Source organism: Ooceraea biroi, chromosome 1, assembly GCF_003672135.1.
Source record: "Ooceraea biroi isolate clonal line C1 chromosome 1, Obir_v5.4, whole genome shotgun sequence".
Taxonomy (NCBI): domain Eukaryota; kingdom Metazoa; phylum Arthropoda; class Insecta; order Hymenoptera; family Formicidae; genus Ooceraea; species Ooceraea biroi.
In genome coordinates this window covers 2,975,451-2,993,463 of record NC_039506.1, presented here as the reverse complement: position 1 = coordinate 2,993,463, position 18,013 = coordinate 2,975,451, and the positions used below count along the sequence as shown (strand labels likewise).

General features: G+C 42.6%; 5 protein-coding genes across 5 annotated transcripts; 3 read left to right on the top strand and 2 right to left on the bottom strand.

Moving 5' to 3' along the window:
• Window positions 1-6,985: 6,985 nt before the first annotated feature.
• Window positions 6,986-9,164, top strand: LOC105280480 (astacin). The gene is made up of 5 exons (XM_026969047.1): window positions 6,986-7,569; window positions 7,746-7,925; window positions 8,120-8,422; window positions 8,689-8,822; window positions 8,895-9,164. Exons 1-5 carry the CDS (start codon window positions 7,413-7,415, stop codon window positions 9,051-9,053), a joined length of 933 nt encoding a protein of 310 aa, XP_026824848.1. The 5' UTR covers window positions 6,986-7,412; the 3' UTR covers window positions 9,054-9,164.
• A 64-nt stretch (window positions 9,165-9,228) lies between these two features.
• Window positions 9,229-13,025, bottom strand: LOC105280348 (serine/threonine-protein kinase fused). The gene is made up of 9 exons (XM_011340838.3): window positions 12,673-13,025; window positions 12,456-12,569; window positions 11,930-12,075; window positions 11,651-11,830; window positions 11,440-11,584; window positions 11,165-11,358; window positions 9,890-11,091; window positions 9,608-9,792; window positions 9,229-9,537 (listed from the first exon to the last, which is right to left on the bottom strand). The coding sequence occupies exons 1-9, from the start codon at window positions 12,805-12,807 to the stop codon at window positions 9,469-9,471; spliced, it is 2,370 nt and encodes a 789-aa protein (XP_011339140.1). The 5' UTR covers window positions 12,808-13,025; the 3' UTR covers window positions 9,229-9,468.
• Window positions 13,026-13,311: 286 nt separating this feature from the next.
• Window positions 13,312-15,446, top strand: LOC105280347 (astacin-like metalloprotease toxin 2). The gene has a single exon (XM_011340837.3). It carries the CDS (start codon window positions 14,615-14,617, stop codon window positions 14,978-14,980), a length of 366 nt encoding a protein of 121 aa, XP_011339139.1. The 5' UTR covers window positions 13,312-14,614; the 3' UTR covers window positions 14,981-15,446.
• LOC113563432 lies at window positions 15,083-15,659 on the top strand. The gene is made up of 2 exons (XM_026975080.1): window positions 15,083-15,142; window positions 15,264-15,659. The coding sequence occupies exons 1-2, from the start codon at window positions 15,083-15,085 to the stop codon at window positions 15,657-15,659; spliced, it is 456 nt and encodes a 151-aa protein (XP_026830881.1).
• Window positions 15,660-15,701: 42 nt separating this feature from the next.
• LOC105280346 (U11/U12 small nuclear ribonucleoprotein 48 kDa protein) lies at window positions 15,702-17,729 on the bottom strand. Its single transcript, XM_011340836.3, has 5 exons — window positions 17,437-17,729; window positions 17,209-17,377; window positions 17,073-17,135; window positions 16,608-16,752; window positions 15,702-16,524 (listed from the first exon to the last, which is right to left on the bottom strand). The coding sequence occupies exons 1-5, from the start codon at window positions 17,566-17,568 to the stop codon at window positions 15,873-15,875; spliced, it is 1,161 nt and encodes a 386-aa protein (XP_011339138.1). The 5' UTR covers window positions 17,569-17,729; the 3' UTR covers window positions 15,702-15,872.
• Window positions 17,730-18,013: the final 284 nt, after the last annotated feature.

Genomic DNA, 18,013 nt, shown 5'->3' with positions numbered 1-18,013 from the left:
TCAAGTGCTTGCAATGCGCGTACGTAGGGTGCATTTAACAGTGCGATCACGCGAGATAACCGATCACAATCGGAAAAGTTCGCCGCGGGCGAGGCCGTTCCGCGTCTCGCAAAAGGAAGAAATCCACGGAAAGAAATCGTCTCGCTGCACGGGGGCTGACGCGACGCGACGAGACCGAGTCGTTGGCCGAGGGGGACTTGTGACGGGGACTCATGGTAGAGGATGGGCAGCGTGTGTCGTTGGACGACACCGCGTCGGTGGAGGTGTCGCGGAAGGTGGTGGTCGTCGGAGGTGGCGGCGGCGACGACGGCAGCGGCGTGGCGAACGGGGGGAGGAACGGGCGGGAAGGAGGGAGGGCGGGACGGAGGACACTTTCACTCTCACAAGGTGTATGACCGACTCGAGAACGCGAAGCTCGCTGCTCGAACGTGAGAGAGAGAACGAGGGACGGCGAAGGGGATGGTGGAAGAGAGAAGGACGAAAGAAAGAGAAAAAGAGAGAGAGAAAGAAAGAGAGAAGGCCGATAGGACCAGAAAAGACGAGAGAATACCAAGGATAGCGAGATGAAGGGAAGGGAGGAAGGAAGGTTTAATGCCGCAGTGATCTCAGGTCGTTCCACAAAGTGGAGGGCCTCACGCGGCCCGCTAGATAACGGCCCATCGGCCACGTGCTCGCGCGTACTAACGCGTCCATCTCCTCCTCGTCGCGTTATCAAATGTCTTTTCACTCAATATGTCAATGTCAAATATCTTTTGTCCGTTGTTAGGCCGCCCTCCCTGTTCTGGCTGCTAAATCGGTGCGGAGTCTGCTAAGTTCAAGATGGTCGGTGGAATGCGTTAATTCGGCAGCACTCCGACGTTTGAGTAAACCCCCGGAATGCTCTTATAAATTGTGCATTACTCGTAAGTGGGTGAATGTTACTCCACAAATTTAACAAATATCAGTGCTCTGTAATTTATTACCTAGACGTTGCATTAGTAAAACGCGACTAACGATGCATTGACGCTAATCGAGCGATTTCCGGCCGACGGCCATAACTCGATCATCGGCCGGCACTCGAGATAATATCGGCTCGCCCGGATCAACTTGGCCGATTCGCCTCGCGTTCCTCAACGATGGCAGAGCGAGCGTACGTAGCGAAACGGTGAATACGGTGGTCCATCGCGATAGCGGATATGATTGCATTGAAAGCCACAGGCGCCATTGGCGACGATGGGAGGAGGGATATAGGGAGGGCTCAGCAGGGGGGCAAAAGAAAAAAAAGGAGAAAAAGAAAGAGGGAGACGAAAAGTGAACGAGGACGAAACAAAGAGAGAGAAGAGGAGAGAGAGAGAGGGAAATAAAAAGAGAGGAAAAGAGAGGAGGATGGCGATCAGGGTCGATGAACCGAGGACGTTCGCGCTGTTCGCCGAGTTCACTCACTACCGAAATATATTATTGGTCCCGATGGTCCGGAGTGGTCCCAGTGGGTCAGTGGTTCACGGGGGACCTAGAACCGAGCCTGCCGGAGATACGCGGCGCGGAAACATCCTTTACGATTTCGGCTTTCATCCGTGCCTGTACGTGCGTGCGTGCGTGCGTGTGGGTCTGTGTGTGGAGAGGGTGGGACGACGGGGTACCACTGGGAGAAAGATGGACGACGACGCCGTTCGGCAAAATCGGCGAACAATGATTATAGGAAACGCGAAAATCTCTCTTTTCTCTTTTTTTTGTTTTATAAACGCTGGCATCATTCGCACTGGCAATCGCACTCGCGACGCACCGTGAAAGCAGGCGCTTATTAATGTCAGTGCACCTACATCGGAGAGGTCGCGGTGGAGATCTGGACACCCCTAATTTCGAACAGAGCGCAATCATTATGTGCAATTTGGTGGGAAGCGCACAAGTGACCCGGTCTACAAAGAGCTACCGCAAGGTGCAATAGTCCACCCCTATTCGCGGAACAACCGGAAACCGTTCGGGACATTAACGATTTGATCAAATCTCTCCCTTCATTGAGAGGACGGGCGTTTTCGTCTTAGAGAATTGTTGAACGCATACGCAAGTCTTCAAGATTAATGATTGGTTTTTCATGATTTTTGCGTGATTTCTTTTTCTTTTTTTTTATGCGATCAGCTTCAATCTCGCAAATCTACCTCGCTGCAAGTAGCATGTTCTTCAGTGGAAGCGTGTCGAGTAGGCAGACACGTCGACGCGATGCGAGCGATCGACAAGGTACTTCGTTCAGTGCCCATTCGGTCGATTTTATTTGGCGATCAGGCCCGAAAGGGGAAGAAAGGAAATCGCGCCTCAGGAGTGACGTGCTCGTCGTGGATCGTAAAGCAGGATAAAGAGGTTAACTGTTGCGAAGCTAAAAATATCTCTCTCTTTACACCTCGCTTCCGTCCACTGCATCTCACTCAATCCGATCCATCTCTCGCGCCCGTAAGCTCGTTCGGCGATGATGGTAGTATGACAATTTCGGGACTGCTAGAAGACAACGAGAGATGTCGATTTAGTGAAGAGTTCAATATAATAAGAACAGTTCCATTTACATCTTTTGTTCTCCTTGTCCCATAGGATCTATGTGTCAGGACGAAAAGTTGTAACTTCCCATGGTGAAGAATATTGTCGAACATCCTTGAAATCTACGTAAATTATGATTATTTATTTTTCTTGTAATACATCATCTTTATCCTTTAATTTGGAGAAGACGGTTACAGTAAAATGCAGATGCGCGCCAGCTACATCTCGCGTACTTTTACTATCTCTGTACTTCTTGAAGAAAGCTAGGATACTTTGGAAACTTGCTTGAAAAGATCGCTCTTATTCTCGGCAAAGATGAAACGTGTGTTTACGTTGTTAAACCGGCGTAATTCGAGCAAGTCGAGACTTTCGCAAAAAAAGAGGAAGAAAAAAAGAGGAAAAAAGAAGAACTAAATGAACGTTGTGCAAGTGAAACTTCACGGGAAGCTTCCCCACAGTGTAGACCGGTTATGTACATGGTATTAAGTGACTTCAATGAGTGAACGGACGACAACGCGGCAGAAGAAGTCGAATGCGGTCTCCAAAATACCACACAACGCGGAATGACCCCCATATTTAGCCTCGCGCGGCGTTAATAACTGCGATGTTCCCTGTCACGAAGAATGTATGGACAATTCAGCAAAAAAGTATGACAGATAGATGTCGAAATTAAACGTCGCGGCGTGTCAAACGGCCCGATAAAAGCGCTTCACGTTTACGCGGAGGCAGCTGGCCACGGTATTTATTAGACGGCACGCTATTTTTCTATGTCATTGTATTTTCTCTGATTGGAATTCCTCGAGCACAAAAAATAGTGACGGAGAAGACGGAGTTTTAATGCCATAAGCACGCGCGCGCAGTAAATACTTGTTTTATCTTTGTTTTTATATAAGAAGCATTTTGGAGAAAAGCAGTCAACTCAATTATGTAGATGTTAATAGGCTCATTATGTGCAAAACGAGAAATTTCCGAATGCTAATGGAATTACGATTATCGTGCAAGCGGCAGCGCTCACATCGTTCGAACTTCCCTCATTATTATACGCACGAGAATGCAATGAATGACAAATAGCGATGTGCAATTCTTTCGTCCTTCCAGTAATAGTTATGCAAGATGTATCTGCCAAGTGCATTAACCTGAGAAACCTCAGATTGCATCAGTGTATTTCCATGTGCAGAAGTCACAAGAAGAGATTTATGATATTCTAAAAAAAATTGGCACAACACTTGCCATCCGTACGAACAAATAGAAAGACAATACGACAATATTAAGCAGCCAATATACGAAACAAATTAAAAAATTGTTAAATTCTACGGAGATACAGATGCAGAATGCGGAATCGACAAAGATCACACTGGATTAACACAAAAATAAAATTACTATAAGATACTTCACACGTTATATCAAAATAAAAAATTGGGGTACTCGCTCGCCATCCACTTGGATCTTGATCGACCTAAGACAACGTTGAAGTCTCCAGACGAGATTGCGCATTTAATTAAGCGAGATCGAGTCGAGCGATCGGCGCCGATTCTGGGGCGCCGGGGCACCACGGAGAGCACTATTGCGTGCCCCATTGCGCTCCTCATCCGCTCGCGGTGCCGCGTTCTGCGTCGCGTTCTCGCGTCTTCAGGCGTTAGAGACAGCGGGATGAAAGCACGCTAAATGCTCCCACGGCGGGCAAGAAACCACCGTGGATCGTTGACCCGTGTCCACGTGGAGTAGCACGTGCATTCGCGGTTCGCGATTTCGCGCGCTGAGAACGATCGTTAGTTGACTATTGCCTGGCTGTTGCTCGCGCCGGGAGCAAGGAACTGCTAATGCGACCGACGATCGTTAGAAATCTCTCACGTTTCTTGCGCCACGGCATTCGCCTGGCCTAATCGCTCGTTAGACAAGTCACGTGCCGCAGTGCCACGCTGAATTCGCCCTGCACAATGACTTCGGCGGACCCACCGATGACGATGACGTGCCCGCAGATGGTGCCCAGGAGGGGGACGATAGTTGCCGGTTTGCACCTGCGCGAATGCCTCGATCTTTGCTCTTTCGGCTTTCGTGGGATTGTGCTTCTCCGCTCGCCGGACTCAGCGTTCAAAGAACAGACTGCTCCGCCATATCGTCGCAGCTTTGGTCTGGAGAATAGCATAGCCGCATTTAAATAGTTGCCAAATAGATGCGTGTAAACTACTCGCGAAAAGATGAGTCCATCGTTTTGGCTGATGCTGCAGGTGCATATAGATCCGTGCAGATAAATATCTCCTTGAAACAGATAAGATGGGAATCACAAGTACACCAACGTGTGAAGGCAGAGAGCCGACTAGCATCATCTGCATTCTAACAACCGTTAGATTGTCGAGCGGTGGCCATCTCCAAATTTTATCACCGGCGAGAATAAGCGGCCGGACCCGCGCACAAACCGGCCGAGAGGCGCAATCTGGTCTTCGTGGAAGGTGTCTTGCGAGAAAAAAACTTCTTAGCAAAACGAGCTCCAGAACGAGGAGAGAAAAAATGAGCGAAATAACCGACGGGGCCCGGACGCCCAATGGGATCGCAACGAGAGAGAAAGACAGAGCGAAAGACAGAGAAAGACAGAACGAGCTGCGAAAAGAAGTAGAAAAGGAAACGGGGGAGCCATGAAGTTTCCGTCGTTAGACGCTCGTAAAACGCGAACTCCCCGTAGCGAACGTGAAAGAGTCATTCTTGCCCGCTCGTGGTTCCAAGAAGTCCGGTTAGAATTTAGGCTACGAGGAGCTCCTACCCGAATCTGGAACGCCTCGGTCGTTGGCCTTGCCTTCGATTCCCTGCCTTCGAGATTTTCGGGCGCGACTCCGCGCATTTCGTCGTTGTACGACGCGGTTGTACGTCCGCGTCTGCACGCTTTGAAACGGAGCTTTTATCACATCTAACGCACGTCTAGACCGGTTCGAGCCGATCGTGCTCGCGCGGGCGCGCGCGCTCTCGCGGATCACGTGACGATGGTGGTTCAATTTTGTCTTGGGCGCATGGAATGCTACAAGAATGCGCGCTTGAAAGGGGCGCAGAAAGTCTAAACGGCGAGTCTACGCTCGAGTTACTTAAAGAGTTACTTAGAGGGTACCACTGCCGAGCTTCCGATTACTTCGATATCTCGAGATCTCCGGGTACTTCGCCGCACCATTAGGTCCTCGCTCGCCTGCTAGGTCGAGATAAGTAAAATCAATGTGCACTCGCGCAGATCGCTTGATGATGCTAAACGACGCGATCGTGCGTGAGTGCACACATTCATACACGCAAATTGCTGGAAATAATGTAACAGAATAACGAGAGGATATTTCTGGCATGAGTGACGAAATAGCAGATGGGGGGTGCATAATCAAGCGTTCCTGTTCTCATTTCGCGTTCGGCATTTACTGGAACCCTGTATAATACTCGTTTATCGAATTGAAAAATTGTACCCAGCATCATCGTAATAAAATCATGAAGAACTATGCGCATACTTCAACAAAATTGTTATTAACTTAACAATCGACACGTATCGCGTTTTGCACCGTCATCAGCTTTTCTTACATTGCGACATTTATTCTATTATAATTTATTGGTGGAATGGCTATTAAGCACGCGCGCGCACATCGCAATCATTTTCAATCATTATCGTTTGTGCATCGATATTGGATACGGTGAAGTGGCTACTACCGTTAATTTCGCGCGGTTATAATTGCACGCCTTTTTTCTCGCCTCGGACGTGCCCGGGCCCAGGTGAAGACGGAGGCCGAGGACGGGCCCCGGACGCGCGGCGGAGACGGAGGGGTCCGGAGGGAAAGGCACGAAACGATTCGAAGATAATATACCGATGTACTGAATTACGCGGCCGGCTACCGAATCATTTTGACCCACATCCGTGGATCGTCGTCGCCCCGAGGCGTCGGGATGCCGGAGATCCGATCAGGCGCCTTCTTCTTCTTGGCGCTCCTTTGTCGAATCTGCCGTGCTGCTTGTTTTCAGAATGGCGATAAATAATACGCTGTGAAAACAGGGAGCGCCGTATTTTTTCGTAGCTGATATCGCAGGATATTCTATGATAAGATTAATACGTAAATGGAATGGAAGTTGAACAAAAGTATATACTTTATTACGGAGATAAGAATTTTATTCGTGAGTCCAGTACCAGAATATGTGTATACGTGCTTGTTACATGATGCGTTAGATTAGATATTATGATTTCTTGAGATATCAAAGATTTCGAGATACATCTGATTGTGAGATTCTTGGCTATCTTAATTAAATGTGCATTTAATTACACGTTCACATATTGCATGTATTGTAGGAACTGTGTCGGTATGTAGGAAGTATTTTTTATAATATCTCGTACATCGAGCTAACTGGCAAGACTTAATTTATATTTGTCTCGTGTACATGTAGCTTCCTCTATTTAAATGCACCGTCTTGACGTAAGCGTAATAACGTGCGGCGATAATTCTATCGGAGCGTGCCACGGGACCCATTTTCTGGCGCTATTGGGTTGGAACAGTCGCTGGAAAGATAAGCCGCGCGATTTATATTCAAGCGGTGTCCGTAATTATAGTTCGCATTTTCGACCTAAATAGTTTTCGAAATCGCGGATAATAAAAGGAACATGATAATAATTGATATTGCTAATTGGCCTCCAGAGGTAACACTCTTATTTGTCAGCAGACAGATTAAAATTGAAGGAGGATCGATTAAAAGTATCACGTTTCGAAACAACGAGTATCCTTTATCTTCACGAAAACAATTACGAGATAAATTCGCTTTTGCATATCTGGTGGAACCACAAAGCGTTCCGCTAGTGAGCGTACTACAGTGGATAAGGGTTACGTATATAAGGAAAGGAACGATACTTTGCAGTGTCAGACTAAGTAGCGCTCTAGTTCGGAACAAGGCATAGGACCATGATTCAAACACGAATAATAATTCTACTGTTTCTAGCGATCGGTGTCAGTTCAGGCTTGCCGGCCAAGAGTCACCGCGGATCCCACGGTCATCCTGTACCGCCGGAGCCTCGGTTCGATGGGGTGTTCGACAACGATCATGATCACAAGGAAGTCGGTAATTAAGATTCTAATTATGCTTTTAATTTGGACGGCAGATTTATAATTCGATGTAAAGTTTAAAAGGAAAATGGATGGTCGAGAATGTAATTCCACCAGCAGTGCGATTATAAAGGTTGAATATCTTGCTTTAGCAAGAACTTTTGCCACCGCATGTTTTCGTTCTTTTTATAGCCGATAGTATAAATTCCTGGAGCCCGAGTGATCCGCAAAATGTCTGGGAGCTGAGTGGTTTATACGAAGGTGATATAATGATCCATCCGGATAGTCCCTCGTGGAAAAATGGTCTCTTGGACGCCACAGCGCGATGGCCCGGCGGTGTCGTGCCGTACTTCATAGAGGAAAATGATTTCGGTAAGTTATTATTCTTCTTGGCAGTCATTTGGCTACAGGATAATACTAGCATTACTTGTATCTCTTGAATATCGATCGATTGTTATTAAATTCTTGATTAATCACTTTTACTAGAATTGAAATTAGAAGAATTAATTTTATTGATGACTCAGGAGACTCGATCTTATATTCCTTCAAGAATCATTTATTCATAGATCGGGACGAAATCGAACTGATCAAAGAAGCTATGCAGGAGTACCACGAGAAAACTTGCTTGCATTTTCGACCTTACAAGGATACCGATGAGGATTACGTGAAGATACAGGGGAAAAAGTCGGGATGCTGGTCCCTGGTGGGTCGTCACGGTCATGGACAGGTGTTGAATCTACAGAATCCGGGATGTATTCATCACGGTGTTGTCGTGCACGAGCTCATGCACGCCTTAGGCTTTTACCATCAACAGAGCGCCGCAGACCGAGACGAGTGGGTCACCATACATTGGGAGAACATCAAATTCGGTTCGAGCATTTGCCAATAACATTAATATTCACAGTGTAATCAATTAAACGATAGCTTTTATTTCGAGCAGATCAAAATAATTTCGACAAATAATTTTGAATAAGAAAAGACTTAATTATACATTACTACTTTAACGTGATTTTGTACAGCAATAATTGATCATTTACTTATCGAATTACATGTCTCAGAATTGAAACGATATTGATCCAATTGTATTCTTAAATCAGATGCTTTAGGTGAAGCCAATCTTGTTGAATGTTTGCAGGTAAGGAGCATAACTTCAACAAGTATGACAACCGCACTGTCACCGATTATGGCATCGGCTATGATTACAAGAGCGTCATGCACTATAGCTCCCATGCGTTCTCCAGTAACGGAGAACCTACCATTACGCCGAAGGTAATAAGCGCACGGCACTTGCGATATTCCTATTGATTTCGGTTTGCTCTGAACGTTTATGTCATTTCGCAGAAAGAGAAGGTAAAACTTGGTCAGCGAGACGGACTCAGCGCAAAGGATGTAGCCAAGGTGCGAGCAATGTACAAGGAGGAATGCGACGATCATAAGCCGGGAGGGAATAGCGGCGAAGATTCTTCCGAAGAGATTTCTATAGGATGGATATTTGATTAAATTCGCATCCAGGTAATCAAATTCTAAAACGCACGATAAAGATATCCAGGTATGAACAAGTCTACGAATTGGATTGTAAACGAAGTTTTGTGAGTCGAGTGTGGAAACGTTTGCAAGCTTTTGGAAAGATTGAAAAGGAAGGAAAATTCGCAAATTTTAGTTTACGAGTTATATGTTTTTATATAAAAAATGGTTTATTATAAAGCGATTTATACAAAATTTATACAAAAATATCACAAATTTGTTCTTAAGTATTCGTTGTTAATTCAAACAAATTCGTTTCTTAAGTATAATTATCAGTCTGTCAGAGAATAAAAGACATAATTTCGAAAACTTATACAACTTATACTAGATGTAACGATAATAATAAAATTGATCTCTAAAAATATAATCTCGTTGATTTATCCTAAGGCACTCAATTGGTAGGGGTTTTCTGATTGTAATATGTCAGCTGTTTTAATTCAGCTACAGCGTCCTCTGCAGCCTAGAATAATTCGTGATGAATGATGCAAAATTCACATTCAAGCAACACATTCCGTTAACAATTTACTTACCTGTCGTACCAGTTCATCCTCATCCTCGGTTAAACCCTCGATGACATTTCTTAATGATCTATTCCAAACTTGTTGTAATGCTCTACAACAAAATCTAGCCAAGAGTCTAATCATGATACATGTTCTTGCTCGCAAGACAGCTTGCCGATGATTAAGGAGTCTGTTCAATTGTTCCACTGAAGAGCCTTCAAAAATATCATTCCATACACATAACTCGATATAATATTCCGACGGTGCAGAAAATCTTAAGAAATTCTGTATCTAATTTATTAATCGGCTCACCTGGCATACGCAGCACGACACGTTCCACAAGTTCGGCATTCTCAGGCTGAGATCGCAGTACGTTGTTTAAAATCGCAACAAGGTCCATGACAACTCTTACCTTCCTTTTCTCTAAAGCAAGTAATTCCTTCAAAAACGACATTCCGTTCACGATGTAGATGGCATCGCAAAATTGCATGAGGAATTGATTCTCGACGTATACCAGTCTACAAAGAACGAGCATCGCGCATTCGAGTGCTTGGAGCTCATCAGCCGACAAAGAAGATGCCGGTCTCGTTCCCGCGTTGTCTCCTCTGTCTGCCGCGTACGATTCGTTGTCGGGACGTTTCGACATTAACAATTTTATGGCATAAACAAGATTTGGTACCACTCTCACGTCTAAGTAAACTGTTTCAATCTTCTTCAGATTATTTTTGCTGATTGACACGGTGAATGGCAGTAATAATAAACATGCCACATATTCGATGACTCGACAACCTGCTGCCGGATTTCTCAAAGGGGACACAAAAACTGAAACGCAGTTTTGCTGCAACATCGAGTCAACTTCACCCTCCATGATTTCTTCCATTGATTTCTGCAAAAATGCCACCCACTCTTCGTTCTCGATTGGTCTTTCTACTGCTTTTAGGTCCCAATCCGGCAATCTCATGCGTTTCTCAGCCAAAACTTTTGTCTCACTGAATTCCCACCTGTTCAAATCGCTGTTCAAACCGCTTTGCTTGCAATCATCATCATCATCATGCATTTGATCCACGTGTGAAGATTTCTCAGTCAGGCCCACATTAACTCCATCACCTTGAATATTGACACGATGCAGTTTTCTATTTAACTGTCGTACGGAATGATTATCATCTTGCGTTTGAACAGTATAATCCGTCGAATAATTCTCTGATGGGACTGGGAAATTATGTTGCGCGTTTACTCCATGCGGACAGTCAGTTTGGCAAATAGCATGATCCGCAGCTAGAAGATCACTTCTCAGAGATGCTCTGAGACTAAGATTTCCTAGCAGTACATCAATGCTAGCGCTGGAGTCAGTACCACTTGGCTCACTATGGCGCAACGTTTGACAATGACTTATCGCTTGTTGATAGTAGGCAGGCGGTAACTGATAACCTGGTTGCGAGAAGCACGTTCGATGACGATGCTCGCGATGCTTCCTTTCCTGTTCTTGCATCTTTTGAATCGCTTTCTCTACAACCCTACAAAAGAAATTTATATGAAATAGATTGCAAGCTTGATTTTTTTGTTATGCGATTAAAGTCAATATTATACTTGGTTTGATTCGTAGAACGCATTGCCAGGCTTTGCAACTGTTGCTGCTTTGCTCTCGCTTGGCTCGCCGACAACGGAGTCGTGAATGGAGTGGGCACGGTGCCACCTACTATTATAATCCGATCTTTGACAAACGGATGTTCAAGAAGAGCGGGCCAAGTTAAACGTTGAGAAGGATCTTTCTGAAGTAAACCCTGAAATCGAGATTAAGCTAAATCACATAAAATATCAAGTTATTTATCTCTTATAAAAAAAATTCGAGTAAATTTTCTTACCTGCAAGAAGTTCTTGCAATTAGATGAAATAAAATCTGGCCATTTTATCGCTTCAAATCTGATTAACTTAACTAAATGCAATATTGAATTAGTTTGAAATGGCGGAGAGCCCACTACTAACTCGTACACTATACAACCTAAAGACCTAAAAAGCAGGATCAAATTTAAGATCAAGTAAGTTACATGATATCAATGATTTGTTCACTTTTACCATAAATCAGCGTTGTGGTCATAAGGACATTCCTCTATGAGTTCTGGTGCCATGTATAATGGTGTACCTTTGATTGACGTGAGTACATGCGTGCCGGTGCTCATACTGCGAGCAAATCCAAAATCGCACAACTTGGCAACGCCATTTGATTCGAGAAGGACATTTTGCGGCTTGAGATCTCTGATGATATTAACACAATGAAATTGTTACGCACAATTATTATTATATAATTCATGTTATTATATTATCGTGCGTAACTGTCTACAACTAGCTACACACCTATGCATCACTCGGTTGGAATGTAAGTAATAAAGTGCGGACACCAGATCACAAGTTACAACTTGTGCTCGCTCTTCGGACAATCTGCCTTCCTTGTCTAGTATGTCATAGAGTTCCTTATCCGCATACTCCGTTACAACTACGATCTAGATCAGATATTCCAGAATATATTTGAAACTATTGCGCTTCACTGATAGACGTATATAACAGACTCAGCACGTTGTACGTTTTTGTTCTATTACGGATTGAGTGTAGCAGAATGAAGATGAGAGAAATAAAATATCAGGGCGTCTCTGTCCTTCTCTGCACGTGCATTTGTCAAAAAGCCTGTAAAAAAATAGCTGATGATTCGCTGTGATTGTCAGCAGACCACTATGCATCCATTTGCGCAAAGAAGGACAGAATTACCGTTGTGTTTTGTCTCTCTTTCCATTCTGCTAAAACAAATTATATATACGTGCATATAATTAATGCTGAGTCTCTATCTATGCTTAGTTTCATTACGAGTAATTCTGGTATACTGTACTTCATTTTCCGTTTCGAACGAGTCTATCATCAGCACGATGTTCGGATGATGCAGATGACGCTGAATCTCACATTCTTGACGCAGGCTTTTGAGTTCCTTGAATGATCTGCCACACTGCACATGATGGATTATTGCATTAATCATGACAGAAGAGAAGAAAAGGAAGAGATGATAGCTATTTACAGATCTCTCTCTTTCTCTCCTGGTTCACACATACCTTTCTTATCATCTTAAAAGCAACGATTTCGCCATCTGAACGCTTTTTAGCTTTATACACCTGTCCAAATGATCCTTCTCCGATCTGCTTTAAGATCTCGTACTTTTTCATTTTGAAGCTCTCGTATCTCTTCATTTTGACTTATGAACTGTTAAAAATGTGTCGTTTGCACTGTGGAATGTGCATAAAATAAAAAAACGCATTCGCTGTGTTAAAATGATGTACATTAAATATAAACAACTAAACTCAAAGGTTAACGTGCTACAGTGAATGTAGAACAAAGATCATCGACATCAAAGATCCCTCTTTAACCAACGAGAAGCTACTGACTGCTACTAACAGCCACCAACAGCTACTGAAGACTAACGTCTAAACTCACGGAACTTTGTGCAGTGTTTGAGGAACTTGCTATGCACTAACGCCCTCTCAGAAAATATTACGGCTAAAGCAAGAAATAGTAAGTTAAGATAACTGAAGAAATAATAATGCAGAAGCAAGAGAATTATCATCAACGCTGTGTACATATTAAAATAATTACAACTTGTAAAATAAATAATGGATTATGTCTAACAAGTGAAAGAATGTTGTTTAAGTCAAAAAATCATTTATTCAATTTTATAAAAAATTTTTGCACAATTCAATAAAAGTAAATTATTTAGAGAAATATTTAAATAGGCTTGGGATTAAAAATATCATAAACATACACATTCACTAATGAAGCTTCTAAGATTGAATTATAAGCGTAGAATTAAACATGTTATAAATAGTTCATATAATTAATTTGATAGAACTAATCGATTTTAGATATTCGTCTAGAATATTCATATCTGTATTTGTTACTACATAATAATAATCACTATCACCGCAACAAATTAATTATACGGTTTTAAAAGGTTCGACAATAAAATCTGAAATACGTTATAATTTTGGTTGTAGAATTTCATGTATTTCTGCTTGTAAGCAAACAAAATTAACGCGACAATAACGCCAACTTATAATTCTTAAATAATCGCTGAAAATGTAATTTAAGATACAAATAATCTCATTGTCGCCGCACAATGCCAAATATTTATGCGAACGCACTTAACAATGAACAAGAAAATAAAAGCTACCAGCGATACGGCTTAATGGAACAAGGACGTATTGACACTTACTGTTACTTTAATAATGTACTTGTTAATAACGGTATCCTAATTTAATCCGCGAACAATGGCACCCCGAATGTATTATGCACGGTACCTTCAGCGGAGAGAATGCCAACTGCGCGAAACGTTAAGGCAATTAAAATGCGCACCGGCAAATAAATTTCAGTACATGTTTGCAATTCACTCAGGAAAGATGCAAGAAACTCGATATCTTCGCGATTTCTTCTCTTTACTCATATTAGGCAGTTGGCTTGTCACGAATGTTGAAGCGAATTCAACGCCATTTGTAAACCCTTGGACAAGACCACCACCATTGCCACCTCATCTTGCACAAACAAGAAGGACTGCTTCCGAAATACCCATCAGTTACAGACGTGAGTGAAGTTCATTCACTGAGCATGTCTAAGCGATGCATAAGTGTCCAAAAGACATAATAAAAACTTATCAAAGATATCTCAAAGTACCTTATCTTCACTTTTGTACATCCGTAGTCGATACATGGTCCCAGTATGACAATCCTGAAGAGGGTAGTAAACGAGAAGGAGACATATTCGAGCTGCCGCAATCGAGAAAGACTATTACGAAGAATAAACAATTATTGTGGCCCGGTGGCGTCGTCAAATACTATGTTCATTCATCCATAGGTGAGCTTCTTGCCAGTTGAAACACATAGGAATCTCGATGCTCGTGATTTCAAAATGATTCTTCCGTGAAATGATTTATGTGATGAAACATTTGTGCTTACGTTTTAAGCTGAAACGTTTCAAGATTTATCATCTGTTGTAGCTAACGAACCGATGAAATACGCTATGCTGGAGAACGCGATGGATATTATAATGTCGAAGACCTGCGTCAAATTCGAGCGCATTTATCCCGACGAAACTGGGGAGTTGCCGCCGGAGGGTTGGGTCAACATCACGGGTAATCAGAACGGTTGCTTCTCCGACCTAGGGCGCAGCCCATTTGCACCTAGTGTCTTGAACCTGAACGTGAAGAAGTGTTTCCGCATCATTGGACACGCGATACACGAGATACTGCACACCCTGGGCGTATATCACGAACACATGAGGCCGGACCGCGACGACCACATCACTATCATATGGGAGAATATAAGACCGGGTAATCAATGCAACGTGTATAATCGAATCAACAGAGGAAACTAAGAGAGAGCGCACTGTGTTTTTCCAGGAGACGCGTTCAATTTCCGTATCTTGAATGAGAGTATCGTTACGGATTACGGATTACCATACGATTACGACAGCATCATGCACTATTCGATGACAGCATTTTCCAAGGATAGAACGATTCCAACAATAATACCTATGGTAATTATATAACATCGGTTCTTACGTGGAGAGATATCGAGAGCTGAAGAGATACTTTGGATACAAGGTGAAGTTGCAACGTTATCGAATCGATAAATGAATTATTCTAAATTATTTGCAGGATCCCCATGTGGAGATTGGCCAAAGGAATCACTTATCGCATTACGACACACAAAAATTGTTGATCACTTACAAGTGCAACGATATTACAGAACCGGATAAGGAGAATAAGAAATACACTTTCACGCCAAAGAGGAACAAAGTCCATCAACATAAATTGCCAGCAGAGAACGTTCCATGTAAAATAGAGGAGAAAACAGAAGCTATACTAACTATACAGAATCGGATAGCAAACAAATTAGAAGATAGCAACCACATTGATTTCGGGACACTGTCTGGAGATGATCAAAAGGCATATATCAAGCACAAGTATCGCGTTCGATCGAATTATTATCCTCTGCCTCTGATTTATTCCCCGATATATCCGCATATTCATTTCCACATTCATAACAATTGAGTAATAAGATGTATTTTAAAATTGCGAATAGAATTTTTTTAAATGTGCTTGTAATTGAGAAAAGTGTTTAGCGTACATAGAAGTATTACAAATATTTAAATAACGATAATGAAAAATACTTTTTGCATTCGGGACTACGCAAATTTTGAAGTAGACTTTAGTTACTTCATTCTTATTGTCACAATTTGATTATAAATAATTTTACGAAAACGTTCAATACTCCTTGTCTTTCATTTTTCGTTTGTAATCGCCGTGCTTTGAACGATGTCTCTCCGATGATCTATCGCGATCCCGAGACTTATGCTTCCTTTCGTGATGTTTATCCTTATGTTTGCTTTTACTTCGATGCTTGTCCTTTTTGTGTGATTTGCGATCCTTGGAATGGTCTCTCGACGACTTTCTGTGTCCGCTGTGTTCGCGCTTTTTGTACGTTTCATTGCATTCATCCGAATATCTTTTCCGCTTATCCCGTTCCCTCGAGCGATCCCTTCTTTCCTCCGAACGCTCTCTTTTCAGATCATTCCTTTTACCGTAATGTTGACCGTTCTTTTCTCTAGAATTAAAATTATCGTAGGAACTATGAAATACTTTATATAAACGTTCCCCTCTCTCTTGCATCGTTTCATGATTCGAGTCTTTCGTTTTGACATTCTGGACATCTACCGCTTGCGCAGGCTCACTTGCTCCAGAAATGCATTCTGCATACGTTTCCATTTGCTGATTAATCACTTCCCTGAGTATCTCAGTGTGAGATTTCTTATTCGTGTGAACACCTCTGTGCTTTGCTCGACGCCTCTTCAAGTTACGCTCCTGGACTAACAACTCGAGAAAAGATAATTCGTTGCCTTTCTTCTCTTGTGGTTTCCTGAAAAATGTCGATGGTATTTACACGCTAATATAAAACACCGACATGAATATAACGCGTATCGAATAATTTATCGAACTTACAAATTATTAATGTCCGCGATGTCCCGTCCAATATCTGGTTTCTCGGTATGAGCGATGACGTAATCGTACAGTGCTCTCTTCTCATCGCTGGTGAAATCTGTGACAAGCCTATCAGATGTACGCGGTATTAACCGCTCACCCGTACCTATCATCAGCGTCAAGAATGCATATTTTTCAAAGTTGCAATAGTACAGTTGTAAAACGATAAAAACAAAATAAATGTTTTCTTGCAATCATAGAATAGCAACTGCCTACTTCTTGTACGCTACTAGATAGGAAAATTCTATAAATGTCTCAAATGTTACAAAATATCCAATTTCAATCGCGTGCGATATTAAGCAAAGGATATGTAAAAGGATATATTTCCGCAGCAAGCATAACACTCATAACTCGCTGGAAAAAATTCCGTCATCATTTAAGACGCATGAGAGTGCGTACACGATAAGTGGCCAGATTTCTACTAACCGATTGTCATTGTTGGATTTTGCGCGCAGGCCCTCCTTAGAACCTCAGCTTGCAGTTGTTCATCTGCGAACGTTGCATAAAGCTTGAATCTCCCAAGATACTTTCAAGGGACTTGAAGTGTTTGATAATTGCTTACCAAACTTTATGCTGAACGGTGAATCGTCCGGTAAGGTTGGCTCCGATAAAGGGATGTCCGATTTCTCATAACCTTCGGCTTTCCACTGACAGGAGACCAGATGGTCGTTGAGAGAGTCCTCCGTTAAGCGATGGGACGAGTCATACGGACAGGTGAAGTATTCCTTGTCCTACATGAAATTTATGTTTAAGTGAAAGTATCCTTTTAACTGCAACTTAATTAGCTTACCACATTGGTCACGCTCTCCACTGTCCACCCCAAGGTCCCCACGATGTCGACAATTTCTTTATTAACTGCATCCGTGAAGCTCTTCAGCTCTTCCAATTGCTGTCTACGCGAGTTACTTATTTCGTTTGACATGTCGAACTTGATTGGAGCGGCTCTGAAATACTACAAAGTTGCTACTTTATTACGTCTAATTCAAGGCAACTCGATTACATGACGTTTGTTTGTCGGCATGTTGGAGTAAGTTGCAGATCGAGTTAGGTTAAGTTAAAGGTAAGGTTACCGTGAGGCCGCTCAGTTATCGAACAGCTAGAAACATCTACCGGCGACGCCGTGAATCAGTGCGACAGTCGATCTTGCACTGTGCGACTTATCGTTAAAATCGATATTTATTATGAATATTTGAAATAGCTTGACATCATTTGAAATCTTTTAATATTCTCATTTTTGATTATTAAAAACACACACGTAGAATTAGCATATCTCTTATTTGATCTCAAAATTGATTTGCAAAATTGATAATGCGACCGATTCGGTAGTATTGATCTCTGAGTATATTCGGCCTTATTTTTAATACAGA

Excerpts from the sequence above, each read along its gene's own strand:
- LOC105280480 (XM_026969047.1), top strand. The coding sequence starts at position 7,413 with ATGATTCAAACACGAATAATAATTCTACTGTTTCTAGCGATCGGTGTC. Across the intron at positions 7,926-8,119 it reads CATAGAGGAAAATGATTTCG|ATCGGGACGAAATCGAACTG; the intron begins GTAAGTTATTAT and ends ATTTATTCATAG. Across the intron at positions 8,423-8,688 it reads TTGGGAGAACATCAAATTCG|GTAAGGAGCATAACTTCAAC; the intron begins GTTCGAGCATTT and ends GAATGTTTGCAG.
- LOC105280348 (XM_011340838.3), bottom strand. The coding sequence starts at position 12,807 with ATGAAGAGATACGAGAGCTTCAAAATGAAAAAGTACGAGATCTTAAAG. Across the intron at positions 11,359-11,439 it reads ATTGCAAGAACTTCTTGCAG|GGTTTACTTCAGAAAGATCC; the intron begins GTAAGAAAATTT and ends TCTCGATTTCAG. Across the intron at positions 9,538-9,607 it reads AGGATGAACTGGTACGACAG|GCTGCAGAGGACGCTGTAGC; the intron begins GTAAGTAAATTG and ends GAATTATTCTAG.
- LOC113563432 (XM_026975080.1), top strand. The coding sequence starts at position 15,083 with ATGCACTATTCGATGACAGCATTTTCCAAGGATAGAACGATTCCAACA. Across the intron at positions 15,143-15,263 it reads TTCCAACAATAATACCTATG|GATCCCCATGTGGAGATTGG; the intron begins GTAATTATATAA and ends AATTATTTGCAG.
- LOC105280347 (XM_011340837.3), top strand. The coding sequence starts at position 14,615 with ATGAAATACGCTATGCTGGAGAACGCGATGGATATTATAATGTCGAAG.
- LOC105280346 (XM_011340836.3), bottom strand. The coding sequence starts at position 17,568 with ATGTCAAACGAAATAAGTAACTCGCGTAGACAGCAATTGGAAGAGCTG. Across the intron at positions 16,753-17,072 it reads AAATCCAACAATGACAATCG|GTACGGGTGAGCGGTTAATA; the intron begins GTTAGTAGAAAT and ends CGCTGATGATAG. Across the intron at positions 16,525-16,607 it reads ATCGCGGACATTAATAATTT|GAAACCACAAGAGAAGAAAG; the intron begins GTAAGTTCGATA and ends GACATTTTTCAG.